This window comes from Biomphalaria glabrata, chromosome 1 (assembly GCF_947242115.1).
Source record: "Biomphalaria glabrata chromosome 1, xgBioGlab47.1, whole genome shotgun sequence".
Classification (NCBI taxonomy): Eukaryota; Metazoa; Mollusca; class Gastropoda; family Planorbidae; genus Biomphalaria; species Biomphalaria glabrata.
In genome coordinates, this window is record NC_074711.1 from 43,190,616 (window position 1) to 43,215,572 (window position 24,957).

At 35.2% G+C, this 24,957-nt stretch overlaps 2 protein-coding genes across 6 annotated transcripts; one reads left to right on the plus strand and one right to left on the minus strand.

Moving 5' to 3' along the window:
• The first annotated feature begins 505 nt into the window (after positions 1–505).
• LOC129927676 (uncharacterized) lies at positions 506–15,181 on the plus strand. 3 transcript variants are annotated; one of them, XR_008779316.1, is made up of 2 exons: positions 506–1,684; positions 13,384–15,181. XR_008779316.1 is itself a non-coding variant. In XM_056037780.1 (2 exons), exons 1-2 carry the CDS (start codon positions 1,872–1,874, stop codon positions 14,140–14,142), a joined length of 765 nt encoding a protein of 254 aa, XP_055893755.1. In that variant the 5' UTR covers positions 1,696–1,871; the 3' UTR covers positions 14,143–15,181. The 3 variants fall into 3 exon arrangements, 1 of the variants encoding a protein (XP_055893755.1); XR_008779318.1 differs by having other exon boundaries at positions 506–892; XM_056037780.1 differs by lacking the exon at positions 506–1,684 and adding an exon at positions 1,696–1,877.
• A 4,593-nt stretch (positions 15,182–19,774) lies between these two features.
• On the minus strand, positions 19,775–24,065 carry LOC106053357 (zinc finger protein 729-like). Of its 3 annotated transcripts, none has more exons than XM_013208903.2 (4): positions 23,969–24,065; positions 23,149–23,405; positions 22,862–22,990; positions 19,775–22,150 (listed from the first exon to the last, which is right to left on the minus strand). In XM_013208903.2, exons 2-4 carry the CDS (start codon positions 23,290–23,292, stop codon positions 20,552–20,554), a joined length of 1,872 nt encoding a protein of 623 aa, XP_013064357.2. In that variant the 5' UTR covers positions 23,293–23,405; positions 23,969–24,065; the 3' UTR covers positions 19,775–20,551. The 3 variants fall into 3 exon arrangements, with proteins under 3 accessions (XP_013064357.2, XP_055893776.1, XP_013064358.2); XM_056037801.1 differs by having other exon boundaries at positions 23,951–24,063; XM_013208904.2 differs by having other exon boundaries at positions 23,917–24,052.
• Between the last annotated feature and the right edge of the window lie 892 nt (positions 24,066–24,957).

Genomic DNA, 24,957 nt, shown 5'->3' on the forward strand with positions numbered 1-24,957 from the left:
AAGTCCGCACCACTGGTCACCACCTCCGTATGGCAAGAGCTCACCTACTGGAGGAGTGGTTGTGTAAGGATTGTTCGATATCCCCAGTATCGAAACTGCTTATTGGGAAGCGCGTTCCTCTACTACCTCACAGGGGACGGGCTAGTTAGAGCCTAGCTCGTGGACGCCGACCAGTCCGCCCGACGCAGCCCGCTAAGGCCGCGCCAGTCAGTCCAGTCTTTGCCCAAAGTGAGACCCGCGAATCAGCCGAGTCCCAGGAGAACCCGACCAACCCTCGAGTTGGTGTCCAGCGCTATCCGCTTTTCGGAGATCCCGTTAGGTCTCTTACTCACCGTTGCCCCGGGGCCCCACAGGGGGGGGCTGGACATAACCCCTTTGATTTCCTTTTACACTTGCCGGCTGCTCATTCATCAGCGGCAAGCAACCAGTACCCTTGGCCACTCCCGAAGAGCGGAGTGTTCACGCGGCGACCACGATGAGGTGGTACTGGAACGCCGCGGAGCGTTGCAACATATCTTTACACCACTACCTTTAATCTTCTTGGTGTGGGAAGAACGTTTTGAAACCTCGGCGTATGAGACTATGTTTAAAAAGTGAATAGTGAAACAAGGTGACGTCTGACAGTACAAGTCTTTTGGTGGGGCAGCTTATTCCACCATAACAGCCTCAGAACAATTGACTCCATTCATGGCGTTTAAGACCTACATTCTTAGGATGTATGACTAATTATAGCCCCATATCTAGTGTTTACCCCCCCCTCCCAATCCTCAGAACATTTTATCTTATTCCTATTCTTATCTTATTATATGTCGACAATCCATTTGACTCCTTTCTACGTGCACAGTTTGACAGATAGTTCTCAACTTACAGCCAATGTTGACCAGATACGAAGGTACACGAATCGCCGTGATGAGTGACCAAGGCCTGCATTACTAAACACCTAATATAGATGCTGATATCAGTTGAGATGTATTTCCTTTTAAACAAAGTCACAATGTAGTGAAGCAAGTCTCCTATTTGTATTGTACATGAGTACTTAATGACCAGTTTTGATTAGTTTAAACTGATGATGCATAGCTAGTGATTTTTTTTTCTCCAATACTAGTTAATTCTTGATGTTGTAAAGAAATTGGATGAAATTGTGAACAAGGAGAGTTCATTGGGCAATTCGCAATGTAGATATGTTAACTTGTAATTTGGTGTCAATGCTATTGAGGGTAGAGTGCATCTGTGTATTTTTTTGTGTGCACTCTTTCTTTACCTGATACTGAAATATAAGCTATTAACTTTCAACGCCATCAATAAGTTATATTAATAGCTTATTTTGTTAAGAGGGGAATGTGGTGATTAGGTTTTGTATATAATATAGTAAACGGTACGTCAAAGAACCTTTGTTGTAAGACTTAAAGAATTCTATGTTTATTTATTATTTTACTATTATTTCATTGGTCCATTGGTTGGGACAGAGTGACAGCGCTTGAAGTTTTTGTTATTGTTGACATGGGACCGGAGTTTTGTGATAGCATAGTAGTAGGAGCCATTATATAAGGCAGTTCTGATAGTTAATGTATATTTAGGAATTCAGCTTTTGTTGGCGTTATCTATAGTTATAATTTATTCCTATTTCTTTATTAATTATTTCTTATTTCTAATGCATCCCTGGTGTTCTTGAAGTATTGCATAAGTAATGTATGTATCCATGTCAAAGTCATACACATATGATAGTCACATACATTAGTGAGTTCGAAATCCGCGTATAAACACCGGAAGTAGTATTCCATTTTAATACATAGGCTAGGACTAGTAGGAGTTCACAATACAGTCCCAAGCACTAAGATTTGTCTGTGGAACCTTTAGGACAAGTCCAGTAAATGCGGGTGAGATAATGGCTAATATAGGTCCACTAAACCTTAGGAGGGAAAGGTCAGTACTGACCTGCTATGAGCGGTATAAAAGGCTGGATAAATACCTTCCAGCTAGAAAACTAGTGGATGGCTGGAGATGCAGAAGACGTATCCAGATGCAGTCTTTTATGCATCATGCCACTAGACTATCTGATGAAGCTGGCCTCTCCACCAACCGACAAAACATTCAACGCTTTCATCCCCTTCCCCCTTGGTGTCGCCCAACGACCTCATACATACGCTTGAAATTTGTAGACCCTAATGCCACTAAGCAAAGCCGTTCATCTAACGACCTTCAATTTCAATTCCTAGCTCTGGAGACCATTAATACCTTCAAGCCCAGTGCTATTTTTGCATACACTGATGGGTCGGCATCAATAGACCATGGCAGTCTGTGAAGCCTTAAAAGTCATTGACTCTCAACTCGGCGAGGGACATTTGAGGGCAACACAGATTGTTGTGGTCACTGACTCAAAATCTGTACTACAGGCTTTGCAAAGCCCCGGACCATGGCCCCCCAATATCAACACTGTCATCATGGCTTCACATAACATTAAACAACGCTATGGCACCCCTGTAATTATGCAGTGGGTACCGAGTCACATAAGTGTGACTGGCAACACAATTGCAGACTCTTTGGCCCACCAGGGAGGGCAAATTCCACCCACTGATGAGGATGTAAGCTTTCATCAAGCCCTGGCTATAATACAAAAAACAGAAATGGAAAAGTGGTTTTAGTGCTGGGACAAGTCCCAAAAAGCCTGTGGAGTCTGGGAGCGCATGAGGCGCCCTGACCGCACTTCCCCGTGGTGGAGGCTGTCCAGGTCTGAGCAAGCTATTATAGCACAGTGCAGGACAGGCCACTGTCCTGTTGGCTCATATTTCTTGTGGCTGTGGCCAAATTTTGATTCACGGTGCCCCCGCTGCGGGGAAGAAGAGGAGACCGTGCCTCATATTCTGTTTGACTGCCCCAGACTTGCTGATCTCCGTCTCGACGGGTCTGGGAAACCCAAAATTCTCGACCTGTATGGCGACATTTATGCACTACGCAAGACAGCAGGGTTTCTGTCCAGGGCTTTTGTAAGAGAGGATTTGAGCCTCTCAAGCCCTCACTCTAATGGAGTTTGATGATGATGATGATGATTAATCGAGACCTGCGATGCCAAAAATAGAAATAAATATAATATAAACAAATCTAATCCCAACCTAATAACATACTCAAAGAGTAGTACTAGTAGGCCTACAACTTAGTACAAGACACTAAGATAAAAGCATATTGATATTTCTTGTTCAATATGCTAGGACAAATGTGTACAACTACTCCTTCTTCCTTGCTATATGAGTATGGAATGGTTTGCCTGAATCTGCCAGAACATTAATGTTCTTCTTGAATGTAATGAATTTAAGCTTGCTTGTTTGTCTGAGATTAATGGAAAGGATTTTCAAACCCGCAAACCATACATTTTGTACTACAAGCACTGGCGGATCCACTGGGTGTGTGTGGGTGGGGGGTCCAAAGGCGCGTACGCAAGAGAACGTATTAGAACGTGACCTCCGTGACCCCAACTGGTTCGTGACGTAGTAGGTCAGCGACCATTGTTTCTGATCGTAACCAGAGCCTGGCTGCGTGTTAGCATTAGTGCTTAGGCGAAGTGTTGTAAAATGTAACACAACCAACGTGTAGTTGTTGTCCTCATGACTATAAACAGACGTATGTCGAAGGTGCCCATTAGAACCACGCATTGTTTTTCGTAGGATTAGTCCTGCAGCATTGTTCTGCATTCGCTGCAACTTAGCAATTTGTCATCGGGTACGTACGCTATACCTGTTAACATGGGCGTAGCCAGCGAATTATTTTGCTTTGATTTTCTTTATTTTAGGTGAGATTTTAATACTAAACCATCACTTGCCCCAACGCATACAAGGGGTTTTTGAGTTTAAAACCCCCTACCAGGGGGTTTTGCAGTTAAATCCTTCTCTTCTATAAAACAAAACAAAGCTAAAAAAAATAACTCTTCAATATAAAAAAAACAACAAATTACTCAAAATTCTATGAGCGTAGCCAAAGGGGTTTTGAGTTTAGACTTTAAAAAAACTTAAAAAAAACCTCTTCAATATTGTCGCTACCTGGTTTTGGCTGTAGGCGTAGCGGCGTGGGTGTGTCCGTGTGTTGTAGGTGCCTCTTCTGGCACTGGTGCAATGCCCTTCCTTACGACGTACTTTGTTAACCGCACTAGATTTGCAAGTGCGCAACAATACTAGTATACTAAAGTCTCCAACGACAACATTTAGAATTACTGATAAACACACTGGTAGCAGACATGGAATTTATTACATATAAGATAAATTACAGAAAATACTGGCGACTTCAGCCGTCACAAAATATACACCGATAAATACTGGCTGTTCATGCCATGTGGAATAAGTCATCGCATCAATGAAATGTTCACAATATAAGTCCGAAGAAAACTCTCAAGTTAACATTAAATCAAACTCATTAAGGTACATATTACAGACAGAGAAAATCGTACATCCACTCTCTGCTGGAGTTCTTCACTAACTAACTTTTACCCTTATTTTTTGAGTCCTTTAACTTATTCACATAACTTCGTGCTCGCCCGCACGGAATATTACAATAGGTGACTGAGTGTCACTTCATGTCACAGAGGTTCTAAAACTGGACTGTGACATACGCCCCACACTCCAAAAAGATTTTTGACCAAAAATCTTTGACAAATATATTTTACATTAATATCACTGTACAAATATATATGAGCTTAGTCCATTATTCTATCAAGTGCTGTAAGTTCACTTCAATTGCTCATGTCATCTTATATAATCTTAGTAATTATGTATAACATCATATAAATTACTGAGTCCAAAATGTATAATCATTTATATACTTAATTCACTGAGAGCAAAATCACTGAAATGTAACATTAATTGTAATGAAAAGTACCTCCATCAAGTGTTAACAAACTTTATGCATACATTTGTACTGAAAGAAAAAATGTGTACAAACTATCACATGCTAATCAATATAAAAAAGGAAAAAATATACAAGTTATTCCACATCCAATGTTTTACTATAATTGTAGATGCACAACATTATCAATGTGTATCATTTGACACACTGAGTAAATTTACTCAGAATGATTACAGAAAAAAAAATTCATATTTATTTACAATTGTGATGTACTGTGGCAATATATCATACTAAGTTTTGCCATCATCAAAAAAAGGAAAAAAAAATTCAGAGACATGTCAATCCAGTTCAAGGTTGACCTTGCATAAGACTACTATAAATAGTCTGAGTGTAGTATTGAAGTACAATAGTAAACAAATTTCCATGTTTATAAACATTCATTGTAGTATTCAGGTGTGTAAAAAATTTTAGACAATATTTACATCTGTGAGTTGTTATGAGAAAAAATTTCAGGTCAACAGTTCAAGTAGTTCACTGTTGTTTACATCTCATTGTTTACATTGCTGTGCACAATCAGTAATGAAATACAATATATACACACAAAACAAACACATCTGGTATTTGTCATATTACAAGTTGACAATAAGATACAATGAGCAAATAGATGATCTGTTATTGATCATAAGCATAAATGTCATCATGACCCAAAAGAAAAGTGTAACAATAAAATGTCATGACTTATTAGAAAAATGTTTAGAATGTTAATTTGACTTAGTTGACTACTACTACTTGTTTCTAAGTGCTTTGTACTGGTTATTTATTCTATCAGAATGTCCTGGCTAATGTGTTTAATGTCATTATTTTCACTTGCTTCATTTTCATGTATTATGTATCTGGATAAAAAGTCAGCTATTACATTCTCATGTCCTGGAATGCTTTCTAAATCAAATTTGTAATCTGAGAGAATGAGTGTCCATCTGTTTATCCTGTCATTTTTTAGCTCTTTTCTTTTTAGTGCCAATAATGGTTTATGATCACACTTAATGCTAAAATATCTACCTAACAAGTAATTCTTGAGTTTTACAACTGACCATACAATGGCTAATAATTCTTTTTCAATTACTGAGTATTTTCTTTCTGTTTCAGACAGTGTTCTACTGATGTGTACTATTGGCTTAAAAAATGACTCTCTTTGCTGTAGTAAGCATGCCCCAATACCAGTGTTGGAGGCATCAGTGTATAGTGATAGTGTTGATGTTGGGTCAATACTGGCTAATTCTAGTTTCTCATTAAATTTATCTTTTAAGTTGCTTAATGCTAGTCTACTTTTTTCATCCATACAAATTGTGTTTCCATGCTTCTTTTTAGTAAATTCAACAAGGGGCTCAATTATCTGTGCATAATTTGGAATGAACTTTCTATAAAAGTTGCAAAGTCCTAATAATGCTCTCATGTCTTTCTTAGTCCTAGGTTCTTTTATGTTTTTAATCTTTGTTAGGTTTGTTTCAGTGGGTGTAATTTTGTCATTGGTGATGCAATATCCTAAGAATTGGATTTCAGGCTTGGCTAGGTTTAATTTCTTGGGGGATAATGTCATGTTGTGTGTTCTTAGTCTTAAAAATATTTGCTCTAGTACATGAATGTGTTCCTGTTGTGAGTTGGTGAAAACACAAATGTCATCTACATAAGACAATACATTATTTATGCCTTCTAATAATTTTGACATGCATTTCTGAAATGTGGCTGTACTATTTATTAAGCCGAATGGCATGACATTCCAGACATAGATACCTTCTAGGCCTGGCATAGTGCATTTGAATGCTGTATATTCCTTAGAGTCAGGGTCCATTTTAATCTGCCAGAAGCCTCTGTTTAAGTCCATTGTTGTGAATAGGGATGATTTGCTTAAAGTTGTAATTATGCTGTCAGTGTCTGGTAGGGGTTCTGGGTCTATGACTGTGCATTTATTTATTTCTCTAAAGTCACAGCAGATTCTTACTCCACTGTCTTTCTTTTTTACAATGACCATGGGTGATGCATATTTACATGTTTCTGATCTCTCTATCTTCCCATCTTTAATTAAGTTGGTCATTTCTGTCCTAACTAAGTCCTCATATGCTTTGGGGATACTATAGGCTTTTGTCTTAGTTGGTAGTGCTTTGTTCAGTTTTATTGTGTGTTCTATCAGATTGGTACATCCTAGCTTTTGTGTAATTACATCACTATATTTAACTGTCAAATTCTGTAACATATCATTTTCAATATTTGGACTACTGTTATGTGTTGTGTTTATAGTGCTTACTATATGTTCTTGTATGTTGTGTTTGGTTTCTACATCAAGTTCAATTATGTCTGTGTCAGTTATTTGTCTCTTATCCAATTTAACAAGTTTGTCAATATTGAGTTTGCATTCTCTACCATCTTTATCAATGATGTACACTTTGTTATTAATTCTCTCTATAACTTTAAATGGTCCCTCATTCTTATCTTTACAGTGTTTGTTTTCTATCTTAACAAAAACTTGGTCACCTATATTTAGTGTTCTTAGTTTTCTATTTCTGTTTTTTATTTTCCTATGCCTTTCTAGATTTTTGTCCATGTTTATCTCTGCTAGTTTTATTCCTTGTCTAAGCTGTTGTTTGGTCTGAATTATCCAAGGATGGTACTGTTCTATGTTCTCTAAGTCTAACATGTTGTCAGCCCATAACTCTAACGGTCCTTTAGGTTTTCTGTTAAATACAAGCTCATAGGGGCTGAATTTGGTGGTTTCATGGATGCTAGTGTTGTAGGCAAATATAGCATAGCTAAGAGTCTGGTCCCAGGTACTCATTGAGTCTCTTTCTAGCTTATATATCATCTGTTTTACAGTTCTGTTCCATTTTTCTATGACTCCATTTCCCTGTGGTGAGTAGATAGTGCTATGGACTAGGCGGATGTTAGTCATTTCTGCAAATGCCTGGTTAAGGTGGGACTTAAAGTTTGATGCATTGTCTGACAGTAACTTATTAGGGAATCCAAATTTAAGAAAAAGTGTTTTTAAACAATTACATATGTCAATAGCCTTTATATCTTTTAGAGGAAATGCCTCTGCCCATCTAGTGGACATGTCAATGATACCCAAAATATATTTATTCCCTTTACTGCTGGTAGTTAGGGGTCCCATTATGTCCATGGCAATTTTGTCCCAAAAATAGTGAGATTTATCTGATTTCTCTAATGGGGCTCTAGTTACTGTTTTTTGTTTGGCACATTCTGTGCAACTGTTTACATAGTTCTTAATGTCCTTTCCCATCTTTGGCCAGAAGAATTTGTTGGCTATCTTAGCATATACCTTTTTTTTTCCTAAGTGTCCTGCTGTGGGGTCATCATGTGCCATATTTAATATTTTAGCTCTTAAAGTTTTAGGGATCAGGATTTGAAGTCTAGTACAGTTTTCTTTCCTGTTATATCTAATGGCTAAGTTGTTAATTTCTATGTGGTGGTTATTTAAATTTATCTTGTTATAATCTTTGCTTAAGAGGTCTTGTATTGTGGTGTCATTTTTCTGCATAGCTATTAGTTCCTCCCTAGTTATGCCTATTTCATTGAGTAATACAGTGGGGCATTCTATTTCTGGTGTTATTTTCTTATGTGATCTGGTTTGAGCTAATAGTGCCTCATGTTTAAATAGGGAATATTTTTGTCTATCTTCCGCCCATTGCATAACTTCTTCTAATGTTGGATCTTTTACACCATCCACATTGCCTATTATTAGATCTTGTGCTGGGGTGTCCATGACTATGGCTTCTAGTTCTCCTGTAATCCAGGGTGATTCTATTAGGACTTTAGCGGTCTTGCAAATATCGAATTTTTGTATATTTGCATAAGTCACTTTTACTGTATCTTCTAGATACTGTCCTGGTTCGACTAAAGAGGCTTTAACTATTATTGCCGTGGCTCCACTGTCGCGAATTGATCCTACTTCTTTAGAATTAACATAGGATGGAAAGACTTTTATTTTGGACTTATTTGCTTGCATGTAGGCTACATTTTCCTCTCTATGGGTGTTGGTGTTATTGCCACTGTTGTTTCTATTGTTTCCTCTATTGTAGTTGTTTGGGTGGTTGTTTGTGTGGTAGTTATATTGGTCCCTTCTAGATTGCCTGTTGTTTCTATTATAGTTATTGTGTTGGTAACTGTTTGCAAAATTTCTTCTTTCATTGGGACTTGCGCTCTGGTGTAGTCTATATGGTCTATTGTTGTAATTATTGTTGTTTTGTTTGTAGCTGTTTGGGTTGTAGAAACTAGTGTAACTTCTGTATCTGTAATTGTTATTGTAGTTTATAGGAGCTTTGCATTGATTTTTCACGTGACCTTTTCTACCACAATTGAAACAAGTCTTGGTGTTGGACCATTTGAATTTGTCGTTGTTGTTGTTGTTGTTGAATGTTGTTGCTGTGGCTACTAGTTGGTGTAGGTCTCTTTTGTCAATCGTGTGTCCAGGGTGACTGTCTTTAAATAGATTTAGATTCGTTATCAGTTCAGTCTCTGTCTTGATCTTCTTTTCTTTGAGGAAAGTAAATACTAAGTCTGTCACGTTGTTGAGGACATTGTCAATGAGTAGCATGTCTAGGATTTGTGTCGGGTCCTTGATGTCACATTTTGCTAGCTCTAACCATTTTATCATGTTGGTCCTCATGTCGAATATTATTCTGTTGAAGTCCCCATCTTTTTTCAATTTAGTGTCCCTGAATAGCTTACGATAGAAATCTGAGTTTTTTCCAAAGTGTTCTAATAATCTAGTCTTTACTGCTGCATAGTCTTTCTTTTGGTCTACAGTTAAAGTGGAAATGATGTTGAGGGGTTCTCCGGACAAATTTGCTAGTAGGTGTTTGGCCATGTCCTCATTGTTAAGACTATAGGTTGAGGCTATATGCTCAAATTGGACTAAATAGTTTTCAAGTGTTTCCTCTTTTGCATTATATTTATGGAATTTAGAGATGAATGGCTTTGTTGTGGACTGTTGGGTATTAATGTTGGGATTTGTTTTGGCAGCTTCTAGTTCTAGTTCTTTTTGTCTAGTTTCTAGTTCTTTTAATGTTTTCTGATGAGCTCTTTCAGCAGCTCTTTCTTCCCTATCTTTATCCTTTTCTATTCTATCTTTTTCTTTTTCAGCCCTATCTCTTTCCTCCCTTTCTTTCCTTTCTATTCTATCTTTTTCCTCCCTTTCTTTCTTTTCTATTCTATCTTTTTCTTCCCTTTCTTTCTTCTCAGCCTTTTCTAGTTCTTTTTTGATAAATTCCTTTTTCTCATCCCCTTCTAGTTCCATGACTTTCACTAGCTCTAAAATTTTGTCATAGGAAGACATGTTTAATGCTTTGTGTAGTTAATTAAGTGAGAAAAGAAAAAAAATGTACTGTGTTATACTTGTCAATACAATGTGTGTCAATTATCTTACATGTGTATATTGTACAACAATAAAAAATTCAATCAATGGTTACAATATAATGAAAGAATGTAGTGATAACTGTGAAACAAATGTATAGATCTAGATCAAAATTTACTCAGTTACTCAATTATAAACTATTCAAATTCAATAGTCATAAATTTCAACATATGTTATACATGTGTGCTGTTGTGCCAAAGTAAAATAGTAAAAAAAATGTAAATTAGTAAGAGAAAGAAAAATATATGTACAGTATAAGTAAAAAGACAAACACAGAAACAATATAGAGAACAACACAGTCTGCTTTTAAAGAAATTAATAAAAAGTAGAAATGTGACAAGAGAAATACAGATATATGGATACAGCACTTTTAAACAAACAACAATATAGATACAGATTAAGTACACTGACAGAAATACAAACAAGACTTAACAGCTAAATAAATAATTTCCCACTATATTCTATGACCTCCGTACCAACAAGGAGAGCCTCAAACGCATTGGGCCTTATAGAGGTTAAAGAACAAATAGGATAGACCCTAATAGATCCTATTGTTATGATAGTTCATAAAATAGTCCCTCTCCAGCCACCCTTAAAAGAACGCTTAGAAAAATACTCACTAGTGACTATCTTCAATAGTCAACAATACTTAATTGGATACTTTAAATTCAACAATACTTAGTTGGATGCTTTAAATTATATCAATGTATAACAAATATATTCAATAGTTGATCAAAACTTACAGGGGCTTTCTAGTGTAGTCTGATGTAGATAAGCTCGATACTCTTAGTGTAGATCCATAGTCCAGTGATAATCCAAACATAGAATAAATAAGTGAAATAAGGTAATATATCCAATAGTCCAGTCACAAAGTAAACCAATGAAATGAGGTACTATATCCAATGAGTTCAATAATCCCAACAGAATCAAATAAACTGGTAGCTAGTGATCCAATAAGGGCTTAGTACAAATAGTATGGGCAACGATGACTAAGATGACAAATAGTATATGTATATATAATCCAAAGTACTTGATCTTTTAGAGGATAATCCAATAGTCTATGACTGACTTAATTAGCAATATAAGACAGGAGAAGTTCTTCACAGAAGATGTTATGGAGAAGATTCTCTTCAGTTAGGACGATATGGTGGTATCACGTGCCCCAGTGTACCACAATTTGTTACTGGAACAGTGAACAAATGATTAGGTGAGTCTCAAAAGACGTACACCACGATGAATCGTCGACTTGAATGACGTCGGAATTGATTAGTACAGACAGGTAGCTGTACTCCGGCTTCGGCTTTTCTTCAGTAATTGTTTTCACCCATATTGCGGCTCATCAGGCATGACTGTATTCAGTTTCATACACACTAATTAAATTGACTTTTATGTGTATGAGGATGTTAAGGTAGTAGATCTAGATCTCTAAAAGTTAAGATGAATGGGCCTTGGCCTGTTGTTTATCATCAATCTGCATCAGATCTTGGTTCAAAATGGCTCTTTGTAAGGTAAAGTTTCTAGTTGAAGTACTCAAATTGAAGTTTAATCTTGTCGAGGTATTAGATTAGAGTTCATAAGTCCTTATGAGTTTACAACAGAGTCATTGATTTCTTGTTCAATTGTTTTCGCCGCCATAATGGAAGAAAATAGTCCTTGTACTTCTACGCCAGATGGAATGTAGACGATCGACGATTTACTTGTTAAAGAGTGTAGGTTCGTTCTGTCATTCAAGACATACTGGCTACCAAAGGCCAAATGTCACCTATGTTGTAGGTCCATACTGCATACTGGCCACCAAATGTCGCTACCTGGTTTTGGCTGTAGGCGTAGCGGCGTGGGTGTGTCCGTGTGTTGTAGGTGCCTCTTCTGGCACTGGTGCAATGCCCTTCCTTACGACGTACTTTGTTAACCGCACTAGATTTGCAAGTGCGCAACAATACTAGTATACTAAAGTCTCCAACGACAACATTTAGAATTACTGATAAACACACTGGTAGCAGACATGGAATTTATTACATATAAGATAAATTACAGAAAATACTGGCGACTTCAGCCGTCACAAAATATACACCGATAAATACTGGCTGTTCATGCCATGTGGAATAAGTCATCGCATCAATGAAATGTTCACAATATAAGTCCGAAGAAAACTCTCAAGTTAACATTAAATCAAACTCATTAAGGTACATATTACAGACAGAGAAAATCGTACATCCACTCTCTGCTGGAGTTCTTCACTAACTAACTTTTACCCTTATTTTTTGAGTCCTTTAACTTATTCACATAACTTCGTGCTCGCCCGCACGGAATATTACAATAGGTGACTGAGTGTCACTTCATGTCACAGAGGTTCTAAAACTGGACTGTGACAAATATAAAAAAAGAAAGGGATGAGTGAGTTTAAACCCCCCTCCTCCAGAGGGCTTTTTTTAAAGTTTAAAACTCCTGCAGATGGTTAGGAGTTAAAAATCCCACTACAGAGAGTTTTGAGGTTAAAAACCTCTCTCTTCAATATTATTCTAAATTTAAATTCTAATTTTAAAAAAAAGAATCTAGATCTATAAAATCTAGAAAGACTTGTCTTCATTGTCGCTAGATTTAAGATTATTCTAGATTAATCTAGATCTATAATACAAATATTTTTTATATAGTTTATTATTATTATTTTAATAATAATATTAATATACATCTACAAAATTCTAGATCTAAATCTAGACTAGAATCTAAGAATAATGTATATTAATACAAGTTCAATTGTCAATAGGTCTAAAATGTAAATTAGAAAAATATATATAATACCGGTATCTAGATTCTAGATCTATTATAAATAAATCAATAAGAATATCTAGTCTAGATTTGGATAATTATATTATAATTATTTATATAGATCTACTTTATTACTATCTATAATAATAGATTTATATTCCGTACAGAATAGTGATTTAGGGTTTGCTAGTCAATCTAGATGAGACAGCAATTAGTATGCGTATTTGTGATCCTTAGATTAGAAAGTAATAGTAAGATCTAGTAGGGCTGTAGATCTAGTCTATAAATTATATATATTTATCTTTTGAGATTCATAAGTTTTAAAGTTTAAAATGTGCACAATTTTTTTTTTTTCATTTCAGAAAATGGGAAGAACTTACCACAGAAAAACGCAAAGGGGCTCGTATGGACTACAAAACTTGACAGAAGCTTTAAAAGCAATCGCTGATGGGATGCCACTTAATACTGTCTCCGAAACATTCAAAATCCCAGCGAAAACATTATGGCGACATAGAGACACCAAAGTTCAAAATCCTGGATCTCTTGTACTTGGCCGTTATAGAAGTGACTTTAGTAAAGATCAGGAGTTGGACCTAGTTGAACTCATTACTAAAATGGAGCAATCCCTCTTTGGACTAAGCACTCTTGATGTGCGTAAATTAGCCTACGAATTTGCTACAAAATTAGGCATTAAGCACAGATTCAACACTGAGGCCAGAATGGCTGGAAGATATTGGCTTTATGGGTTTTTAACTAGACACCCACGACTGTCAATATTCAAACCTCAGTCTTTCTCTATTTCGAGACTTGTTGGATTTAACAGACCGCAAGTCAGTGCTTTCTTCACTATATATATGAATCTTTTAAACTGCCACAATTTTACTCCAGACAAAATCTGGAATATGGATGAAACTGGAATTTCAACAGTACAGAAACCAGTCAAAAATTATTGGCAGCAAAGGAACTCGACAAGTTGGCAGGGTGACAAGTGCAGAGCGTGGTCAGACTGTTACAGTTTTATGTGCCATGAATGCTGCTGGAACATATATTCCTCCAATATTCATATTTCCAAGGAAAAGAATGGTGGATTCCTTGATGAATTGCTGTTTCCCTGCATCTAAAGGATTGTGCACCCCCAGTGGTTGGACAGACAGTGAGTGTTTTATAAACTGGCTGAAACATTTCGCTGCATTTGTAAAACCAAAACCCAATGACAAGCACTTAATTTTGTTAGATGGCCATCACAGCCACAAAACTTTGGAAGCAGTCAATTTTGCAAGAGAAAATGGTATAGAACTGCTTACATTTCCACCCCACTGCACACACAAACTACAACCTTTGGATAGAACATTTTTTAAAAGTTTAAAATCTGCCTCCAATGCCTCTTCTGATTCGTGGATGAGTTGCCACAAAGGGCGCAGGATTACGAGCTACGAGGTGGTGTCAATTTTTTCAAAAGCCTATGTAAAGGTAGCGACAATAGAAAAGGCCATGTCGGGGTTCTGTTGCACAGGTTTGTGGCCAGTAGATGCAGACATTTTTACAGACTGAGATTTTGCCCCATCTAGTTTAACAGATGAACCACCATGTGAACTCATAGGTAATCAAGATTGCCAGCCCAATGAACAGAGAGATTGCCAGCCCGATGAACCACTCTGTGAACTCCTTTTTAGTAATGAAAATCGCCCGCCTGATGCAGCATCTAACTGTGCTCCTACACAACTCACATCTTATTCAGACAAATGCTGTGAAGGTCCCAGTGCGTCTACATCCAAAACCATGTTAGATGAAATTATCGGACCAGTTCGGGCAGCTACGCCAAGGGTCAGAAAAAGAGCTGCAGAAAAGGCGACATTATTAACTGCCTCGCCTTTCAAAAAGAGACTGGAAGAAAAAAAGATAGTAAGAAGTAAGGTTGGTGGTGCTGCTTCCCAAACAACAAAAAAGGGGAAAGGAAAGGCAGCAAAGCAAACAGTCCCAGCTGTTACTCCTTGTAGTAGCTGCTTTGAAAACTACTATGATGATACTAGTGGGCAAACTTGGATACAATGCCAAAATTGCCAACTTTGGTACCACAATAGCTGCCAAGGCTTGGAGGAAAATTTTGTAGGATCATTTTTTTGCATTGTCTGTGACGATGAATAAATCACTCAAATTACATTTATAATTTATACTTTTTAAATTTGTTTGTCAAAATTTATGTGTATACCAAATAGCTCAAGCTAAAATTATTTAAAAACAAAATTCATGTGTTTATATAATTACATACTTTATGCTGAAAAACATAGAAATAATTTTTAAAGTTCTTAGTTTTCATTATTTTTTATCTTGTTTACAAATTAAAATAGATAACAAAATTACCAGCCTAAATTTATACATAAAAACAAACATCTATGAAGAGAAGAAAATCTTAATTTGCTTGAACATAATTTTTAATCAATTATCATTATTATTCTTGTGTGCATGGATAAAAAAAAATATTTGAAAACAAAATTACACATACAAATATATATATACACAATAATATAAATACCTAAGAGATTTAAAAAACAATTAAATTCTTTATTTACCACAATTTTTGCTTTAGGGGTAAGTGGCCTCTTGGAAGGGACTTTTTGCCCCAAGTGTGGGGTAAAAAGTCCCTTAAAAAAAAAATTAATTCATGCAATAATTTTTAAATACATTGAAATAAAATTATTTTAAAAACTAATTTGTAAATTAGACATATAATACTATTTGAAAACCAAATTTAAGATATTAATAAGCTAGTTAGGGGGGGGGGGGGCTTTTTGCCCCACGTTACCCTACTTCTGAATTGTCTTCATTAATCTCTTGCGTATTCTCAATCATCTAATTGCTCACCCATGCAACGGTTCCGCTAATTTTTTATGCCAGATGCGACACGTCTGAGAGAACAGATGACTCGTAGAACTGTGAGTTAACGGTAAAGAAGAGGCACCTAGAAAATGCTGGTTAGCTGTATTATGACACCGCAGATTGAGTATACATAGTAAACAGTACTGGGCCTAGAACCGATCCTTGGGGTACTCCGTACCTCAAGAGTAAAATTGTTGACACTGTCCCGTTAACCACGACACTTTGGGTGTGTTCAGTCAGATTAAGGATCCAAACCTCTTCAGAACGATTCTTGCTAAACCAAAGTAGCAGCGAATCTCAAGGTTCAGCGTGTCAAAGGCTGTGGACAAGTCTAGCATGGAAAGAATTGATATGTGGCATATGTCGGAGTTGCGAAGTAGGTCATTTAGTACCCTGGCCATTGGTGTCCCTGTGCTACGGCACTTTCTGTATGCAGACTAAATTCTTCCCCTCCTAACACAATGAGCTCCAGAAACTTTTTAAGGAAGCGAAGATTTGATATCGCCTACTCTTGAGTAGATTTTTTACATTCGCTTAATTAACCAGGAATTGGTTTTCCGTGAGGAGGTAGAATTGAGGCTAGGTAAAAAAAAAAAAAATGTTCCATTTTTGTTTTTATCTACCATTCATTAGTTATTAAAAGTAAAATAATCGATTTTACGAAACAGTCATTAACTTCATCAAGGAGGAACAGTCTCTTTTTTTTAAATTTTGCTTGTTTTCTAGACTTCTTGTAGTTTTTCTCTTGCAGGTAATGAATCTAAGATAGATATGTAGATTCCTCATTCACTAAAACAGCAATAGAGTAAATAACACTTCTTTGTATATTTTAACATGGTTTTATAGGTTCAATAGAGATATTGCAGATATTGATTCTTACTTAGAATCTCCTCAATTCAGGCCTATTTGCATGTCATAATTTCTAGTGTATCGTTGGTAACGTCATATGAAGTTGCACAAAGTTAAGGATAATTTAAGGCTATAAAACTTACCTAGTCTATCTGGATTGAAGGAATTTTGATTTTATATAGTTCATCATTTTCACAGCCTCATCCTTTACATTTTTTTATTTTGCAGGGCTTGCCTATGCTAAATATAATAAGTGCTGGTGAGAGCATTCAACATCTTTTATCTTTCTTATCATTTTTCTAGCACCATTTGTTCGAATATTAATATGTTTTGAAACCTAACTTTTACTTTGTAATATAATTCAGTTAAATATAAATTCTTTTGTAGTAAGTCTTTATAAATGTGTACTCATGAGCAAATCTTTTTCATAAGTTTTCTAAAAAATGTTGTAACTCTAAGGCAGGAAACTCAACGAAGTTCTACAGTAAATAAATACGTGTGTTTATTCACCAGGACAAACACATAACAGCCTTCTATATTCAAAGAGTCTTGTTCCTAAGTCCTTTCACCAGCAACCTGAATACGTACCAACGACAGCCTTCCCTGCTTCGCTCCAGGTCCCTATTACAGTCTTCAGGCAGCACAAAAAGATGACTATAGTTTCCAACAATTCAGACTTTTCCCCTAATCACTTGATACACTATTCTTTCCTCTAATACAGCGTCTTCATGTCCTAGCTCAATAATGCGCTCGTACGCACCACAAGCACTGGTGCAAGGCAGGGTTACAACATTACCCTCAAAAACCCACCTTAGTCTTTTCGTCCCGAAAAGAAACATGTTTGTCAGTGCAGGTGGAGGTTGGTCGGTGGGAGCCACAGACGGCATGAAGCGTGCTCCTCACAAAGCCACCCACACTGCTCTCTGCAGGTGCCGCTTTCTCCTTCTCCAGTTGACCAATTTCTCTCGAGACGATGTCGCGAACGTTGTCTCTCCATCCTGGCGGTTGTCGCTGGCGTCAGCCACCTAACACGTAGAGTGGTAGTGACAGCTCTTGTTGTTAATGCAGTTGATCCAGACCCTTTCTAAGAATGACTCATGAAAAAAGAGTTGTAGACCCACATGAAACCACGCTGTTTAACAAATTGTCATCCTCAGCCGTGTCATGAAGAATCGTCTGTAAGGCACTTTTACAACGTTCCAGGTTCAAATGTTAATTAGCCAATGCATCCAGTTCTGGAATTGATTCATATTTTTTTGTGCCACTTTCACTGTTGGTGAAAGTTGTACAAATGTTTGCCAGGTCCATTAGCCGCTGTGTTTGCTTTTGCATTCTCCTCCTGAATCATTGCATGTAGGCCTACAGTTCTTGTCAAACACCTGAGCGCAGTTATCGAGCTTCGAATTTTCCTCGTAAGCACTGGCAGATAGACAGAAGTCTTTACGTCCATAGCAACAGGCTTGGACGCAGACCCAATGTTGTCTTGATCTGTCCAGTTGATTGAGGCACTAATGTCAGGTACTCCTGTAGCAATGGCTTCAGTCAGATTATAAGCCTCTTCTCTACTTCCTTCAGCCTTCTACATTCAAAGAGTCTTGTTCCTAATTCCAACAGTCCTTTCACCAGTAACCTGAATATGGACCAACGACAGCCTTCCCTGCTTCGCTCCAGGTTCCTACTACAGTCTTCAGGCAACACAAAAAGATGACTATAGTTTCCAACAATTCAGGCTCTTTCTCTAATCACTTGATACACTGTTCTTTCCTCTTAATTGAAGCGTCTTCATGTCCTTGTTCAATAGTGCACTCGTACGCACCACAGGCACTGGTGCAAGGCAGGGTTACAACAATATTAATACTACTGAAACTTATCCAGAGTATTCCATTTGCAAATCCAAAATGACTAACGAGTTCTTCTCTTCTATATTGATAGATTAAAGATTCTTAATACCGTTAGTTTGTGAAACAGTAGTTTTAATAGTGGTATTGAATTCTTTTAGTAGCCTGATTGTTAAGAACAAACGACAGCATTTCTTTGGCACTTATTTTTTGAGGGGTCTCTCCAATGAAGTGTAATGCAATACCAATACTTCACTCGATACGATGCATTTTCATTTAACTTTTGGACTTTTCCTTTAGAGTCAGTACCGGTAGGCCTACCTATGTTTTATTTCAAACTGCCCATCAAGTTAATTTAAGGAAAGATTAGATAACTGCAAATATTTTACAACATAAACACAAATTGCACCTGACACATTTGAATAGTAAGTAAGGTAGTTCCCCTTTCAGACCAAGCGGTCTATAGGGCAGATGATGTAAAGGTCATCTGTTTCTGTGGCCCACAACTTACAAGGGTGTCATGTGTCCTGCACAAAGACCAACCACCTTTACTTTTCCCCAACTAATGTCAGGTACCCATTAAAGCTGGGTGAACTCAGAGGCGCCCAAAGATCCTGAAATTAAAAATCCCAGTCTTCACCGAGATTCGAACCTGGGACCTTTGGTTCGGAAGTCAAGCGCTTTACCACTCAGCCACCCCGCCTCCCAACACATTTGAATGGGTAAAAGTAAATCCCAAATTAAACAAGTCACATCATACTTTCATTTTGAACTGTTCTTAGAATTACATTTTCAAGAACCAGCTTTCCTTTTTTTTTTTTTTTGCACTGCATTTGTTGAGGTTCCTGCTTTCACCCAAAAGTCTGTGTGTATAATAATTTGTTAAAAAGGACAAAATTGACAACATATATTCCAGAAGCTAAAAACTTGAGACTAGCAAAACTTGCCCTTGTGGAGCATCACCAGAGAATGCTGACCATAGCCTTCAAAGCTGCATACTATATCAAGAGGCCAAAAAAGACACTGGCCCCTCCTATAAAAGAAATGCCTGATCTAAAAAACCACTACGTGGTTTATCTCAGATATAGGATTACTGATCTGAACCCTCCAACGTTTAAAATGAGAACGAAGAACAAGAAAGAAGAAGTATATTTTAAGCAGTGAAATAAATTATACATATACCGTATATGTCAAAGTAAATTTTTCTGCAAATTTATTTAATTTACATTTTCAAAAAGTATGCACCTAATACAATAGTACCAGAGCATGACACATGGGATAAATAAAAACATATGTAAATAAAAACATGTAAATCATAACAACCTTTTGTAAATTAGTATTGGCACTCCTTATATTAAATTTAAAACAAGAAAAAAGAAAAGATAGATTTTATTATAGAAATAAATGGTGCATAAAGTACAAAGTCAATCACATTTTAAAGTTAAAATGTAGTACCGGTACCAATGAAATTAAATACTTTTTATTTGAAATTATTTAATTATGAATTAGTCCCCAAGTACTAAAGGAAAAAGATCCAACAAATATTTGTATTGATACAATTATACTAATAATAAAAATAACAATACACTTGCTGATATTCAATAATATTGTTATAGACAACTTATTTACCAGTAATTTACCTGTATATTTCAAAGATTGATTTCGAATACATGTTGATTTCAGCCTAAGTTTCTAAGAATTTAAACTAAAACACAATTAGGATTGATGAGATTATGAGCCTCTTTCTGATGAATAGACATTTAAATGGATAGAACCATCTTGAATCATCAAGATATTTTAAGACAGAGAAATGAATGAATGCTTTCTGACAAAATTGAAATTTTTCCTACAATGAATTAATCATGGAATATTAAGCTTGAGGGACTTTGCGAATCCCTTTTTCCTGAGACATTCAACATCTAAATGCTTTTTTTTAATGGAAAAAATATAATTTCATGTTTTTTTTTTAATCTTGAGTAATACAATTTTTTTTTTCAGCAGATAGATCTTTTTTTTTTTCAACAGAATGAATCATCTCATGGTATTTTAGTTTTGAAGAGACTGCAAATTCTTTCTCACAGATTTTACATTTATATGGACTTTGACCAGAATGAATAAACATATGATATTTTAAGCTTTTGGAACAGCGGAAGTCTTTTGGACAAATAGGACATTTAAAAGGTTTTACACCAGAATGAATCACCTCATGGTATTTTAAGCTTGAGGGCACTGTGAATTCTTTGTTACAGATTTCACATTTATATGGGCTTTCACCAGAGTGAATGAACTTGTGATGTTTCAAGCTTTTGGGACAACTGAATTCTTTTTCACAAATAGGGCATTTAAATGGCTTTTCCCCAGAATGAATTATCCCATGGTTTTTTAATTTAGAGAAATTAACGAATTCTTTTTGACAAATAGGACACTGGAATGGCTTTTTCTTAGAATGAATCATCTTATGGTATTTTAAGGTTGAGGACAGTATGAATCCTTTATCACAGACATCACATTGAAATACTTTTAGTCCGCAATGAACTGCCAAATGATATTGTAAATGGGATTTATAATTAAATTGTTGTTGACACATATCACATGTTAAAGTTTTTTTACTTGAATGAATCAATCTCTTAGACTTTAGAGAAAAAGACTTTTTCCCAGAATGAATTATCTCATGATTTTTTAATTTTGATGAATCAATAAATTCTTTTTGACAGAGTTCCCATTTAAATGTTTTTTTACTAGAGTGAATCATCTCATGCCTTTTTAATCTTGAGGAATTAATGAATTTTTTTTTACAGATTTCACACTGAAATTGTTTTTTAGCAGAATGAATCATCTCATGGTTTTTGAAGGTAAAGGAATAACTGAATTCTTTTTGACAGATTTCACATTTAAAAGGCTTTTTAGCAGAATGAATGATTTCATGGCTTTTTAATTTTGACGAATTAATGAATTCTTTCTCACAAATAGTACATTTAAACGGCCTTTTTCCAGAATGAATCATCTCATGGTCTTTTAATTTTGAAGAATTAATAAATTCTTTCTCACAAATAGAACATTTAAATGGCTTTTTCCCAGAATGTATCTTCTCATGATATTTTAAGCTTTTTGAATGATGCAATTCTTTCTGACAAACAGGACATTTAAATGGCTTTTCTCCAGAATGGATCATCTCATGGTTTTTAAGGGTTGACAAATAACTGAATTCTCTCAGACAAATGTGACATTTGAATAGCTTTATTCCACAATGATTAGCGAGGTGAACATTTAAGCTAGGTTTACTACTAATTTGTTTTTGACACATGTCACACTTAAATGTTTTTCTAGTAGAACTAATCAATTCATGTTTATTTGAGAGTGATGAAATATAAAATGTTTCTGTACATATTTTAAAATGTTCACATTGTTTCTCTGCATAAACCCCCTCTTTAGTCTTATTTTCATTGAAATAATTTTGTCCTTGATCCTCATAGTTTCTATAATACACATTTTTGTTGGAGTTGTTCCTAGCATGCATGCAATCTTTGGTGAAAGTCATTTCTTGTTTCTGGTTTATCTTTTTTATCTGTGTGATGAAACAAATAAATAACTACCTAAAATGATATGTGAAAAATTGCAATGAAAAAGAAAATAAATAAACACAAGTTCATTTCAAATTAATGAGTCATTGATTAGTTTCAGTGCCTACCAAAAAAAAAAAGATTGTCAAAATAGTAATGAAATTAAATATAGTAACTACGTAGAAGCCAATAGCATAAAAAACATAGATGAAATTATATGAGTGATGGCCAAAATGTACTAAAATCTCCTGAACTCTTATGAGCTTTCTTGGTAGGGGCTAGATACATTGAGAAATTACATCAATCAGTATCTTGCCAGAGTAGCTAGTGACAATATATATGAAAAAGGTCAGGGAAAAGGATAAAGTTTAAACCCACAAGCATGCTAGGTACACAGAATAAAGATAAAACCAACACTAGTTTTTAGGAACTAAAAAAGAAATATATATATACCAAAATGATAAATATGGTTCTTCTTATAAGTCTCAAAATATCAAATGCAATTTGATATAGCCTACGAAAAAAAAGTTCTTTGATAGTACTAATAGTGCTATGAAGGTGAGAGACAGCCTAGCCCATTCCTACTTACATCTGGCAATATTTTCTAATAGAGAAAATTTTCATTCATCACGAATAAGGCATACAATTTTTTCTCTCGATTGAAAAATTATTATTTTTTTTTCAGCTGACAAAAATAATAATTAAGGTAGCTTTACCTGTGTTTCAACTGGAAAAAATAATTCAGAAGTCTGATCAATGATGGAGTTGTTTTCTGGTGTTTCTGAATGTACAGATTTTTCATTTGTTTCAATTTTTATAGTATCAGTTGAGTCTTGTTTTTGTCCCTAAATGTTGATATTCCCCAAAAGAAAACAAAATATGGTAACTGGGTACCAGTACACATTTTTCACATTAACATGAAAAAACAACAACACTTTATTAAATTTCTAATGATAACTTAAATATCAAGTTAGTTAAACTATTATTTAAAACTTGGTTTTACCTGTGTCTCCTCCTCCAACAATATATCAAAAGTTTGATCAATCAAGTTGTCTATTGTCTTTGATTGTGGAGACCATTCATTCTTTTCAATTTTTATGATGGTTGTGAGATCATTAGTTAAGTCCTGTGTTATGTCATCCATCATACAGAGTTAAGTATGAATGTCTTTTAACATAGAAATGGAAAATCAATTTGTTCTCAGATGTCTGAACAGATCATTCATGTTTTTGGTGAAGTCTACCAGTGACCCAGACAGTGCTAGATATACATATAGTATGATATAGACATAGAATTATATTATATATAGAAATATAGATCTATTATCTATATTATATTATTGGTCCAGACTCTACCACTAGACTGACTTAGTAATAGATTACTTACTAGAATCTAGATGTCTAGATCTAGATCTAAATCTACGATCTATCATTGCCTATCATTTAAATTTAATCATTTAGTGATTTAGTTATTAGTAGGAGTCACAAATTATACTTATTATAGTAGTTAATTATTTTAATTACTATTTTAGTATTTACTAGTATACTAAGTAATTATTATATTTTATTAGTAGTAGTATTAGGCTTATACTATAACTTTAACTTATAATACTTATTTTTGTAATAGCCTTATTTAATGAACTATCAGTTCGTCATAATAAATAAATGATAATATACTATATATTATAGATCTATATTAACTATATATATAATATTAATACTAGATCAAGACGTCTAGATCTAGATAATACTATAATACATAGATTTCTTACAATTACAACATTATGAATGGAAATCTAACTTTACTCTAGATCTATTGAGTACCGTAGTGTCACTGTCAATATTCTCTGAACAAGTTCAATCTTCTAGCTCTAGTCACTAGGTATTCCAGCCTATATTGAAGAGGCAACAATAAACAAAACATCAGTTACCTACCTTGCAAAAAGAAAGAAAATATTCACAGTGATTCCCATGTTTTTTTTTTTGTTTTTTTTTTTTTTGTATAGGTGCCTACTCCCTTATAACCTTGAATTTTTGCGGGTTGTTTGTAATATTTGTTTTGAATGACGCTTACAGAAGCAGATCAGTCAACACATTTGTTTCTTTTTTCTTCTTAGTATCTGTATAGGGCCTACTATTTATAATTACTAGCCTACATATAAATATTGTTGTTTAGTCGCAAATGGCCTGCCTTGTTAGTAGATCTAGTAATTAAAGTCAATTTTACAACCATTTTCACTTTTATGTTAAAAATGTATGTTAGCTAAGCGTAGAAAAGTTTTGAGTGATTATAGATGTAGATTGTAGATCTACATTAAGTTGTAGGCTATTAGTTGTTTGGAGCTACAAGCCAACGACCATCCAACAACAAGCTAGGGTTGGCGGCGAAAAAAAAATTATTATTTTTTTCATGGTAGATAATAATATAGGGCCTATTAGTAATATTGGTATTGATTACTGTGTTGTCGGGTAAAAGGAATACTTTTGCGAAATTTCATCTAGATCCGAGATTGGATTCCATTTAATTTCCTGTAGCCTACAATTTTTTTAAATTCTCTTGTTCGAGGTGGGGGAAATAACGTGTGCTATACGTTTTTACCAGACAAAGTGAGTTGATATAAGTTTGTAAAAACAAAATTTGAGAGTCTGTGTTTTGTGTGAGCTCCCGACTTTGTCCACATAAGGGACATTTAAAAAAAAAAAGGAATTTTTTTCATGTTTTCCTTTTTTTTTTTTGTGTGTGTGTTTTAATTAAATTCAAAAGCCTGTAGTAGTTGAGTAGCCTGTATTGTTGAGGTTTTGTCTATAATTAT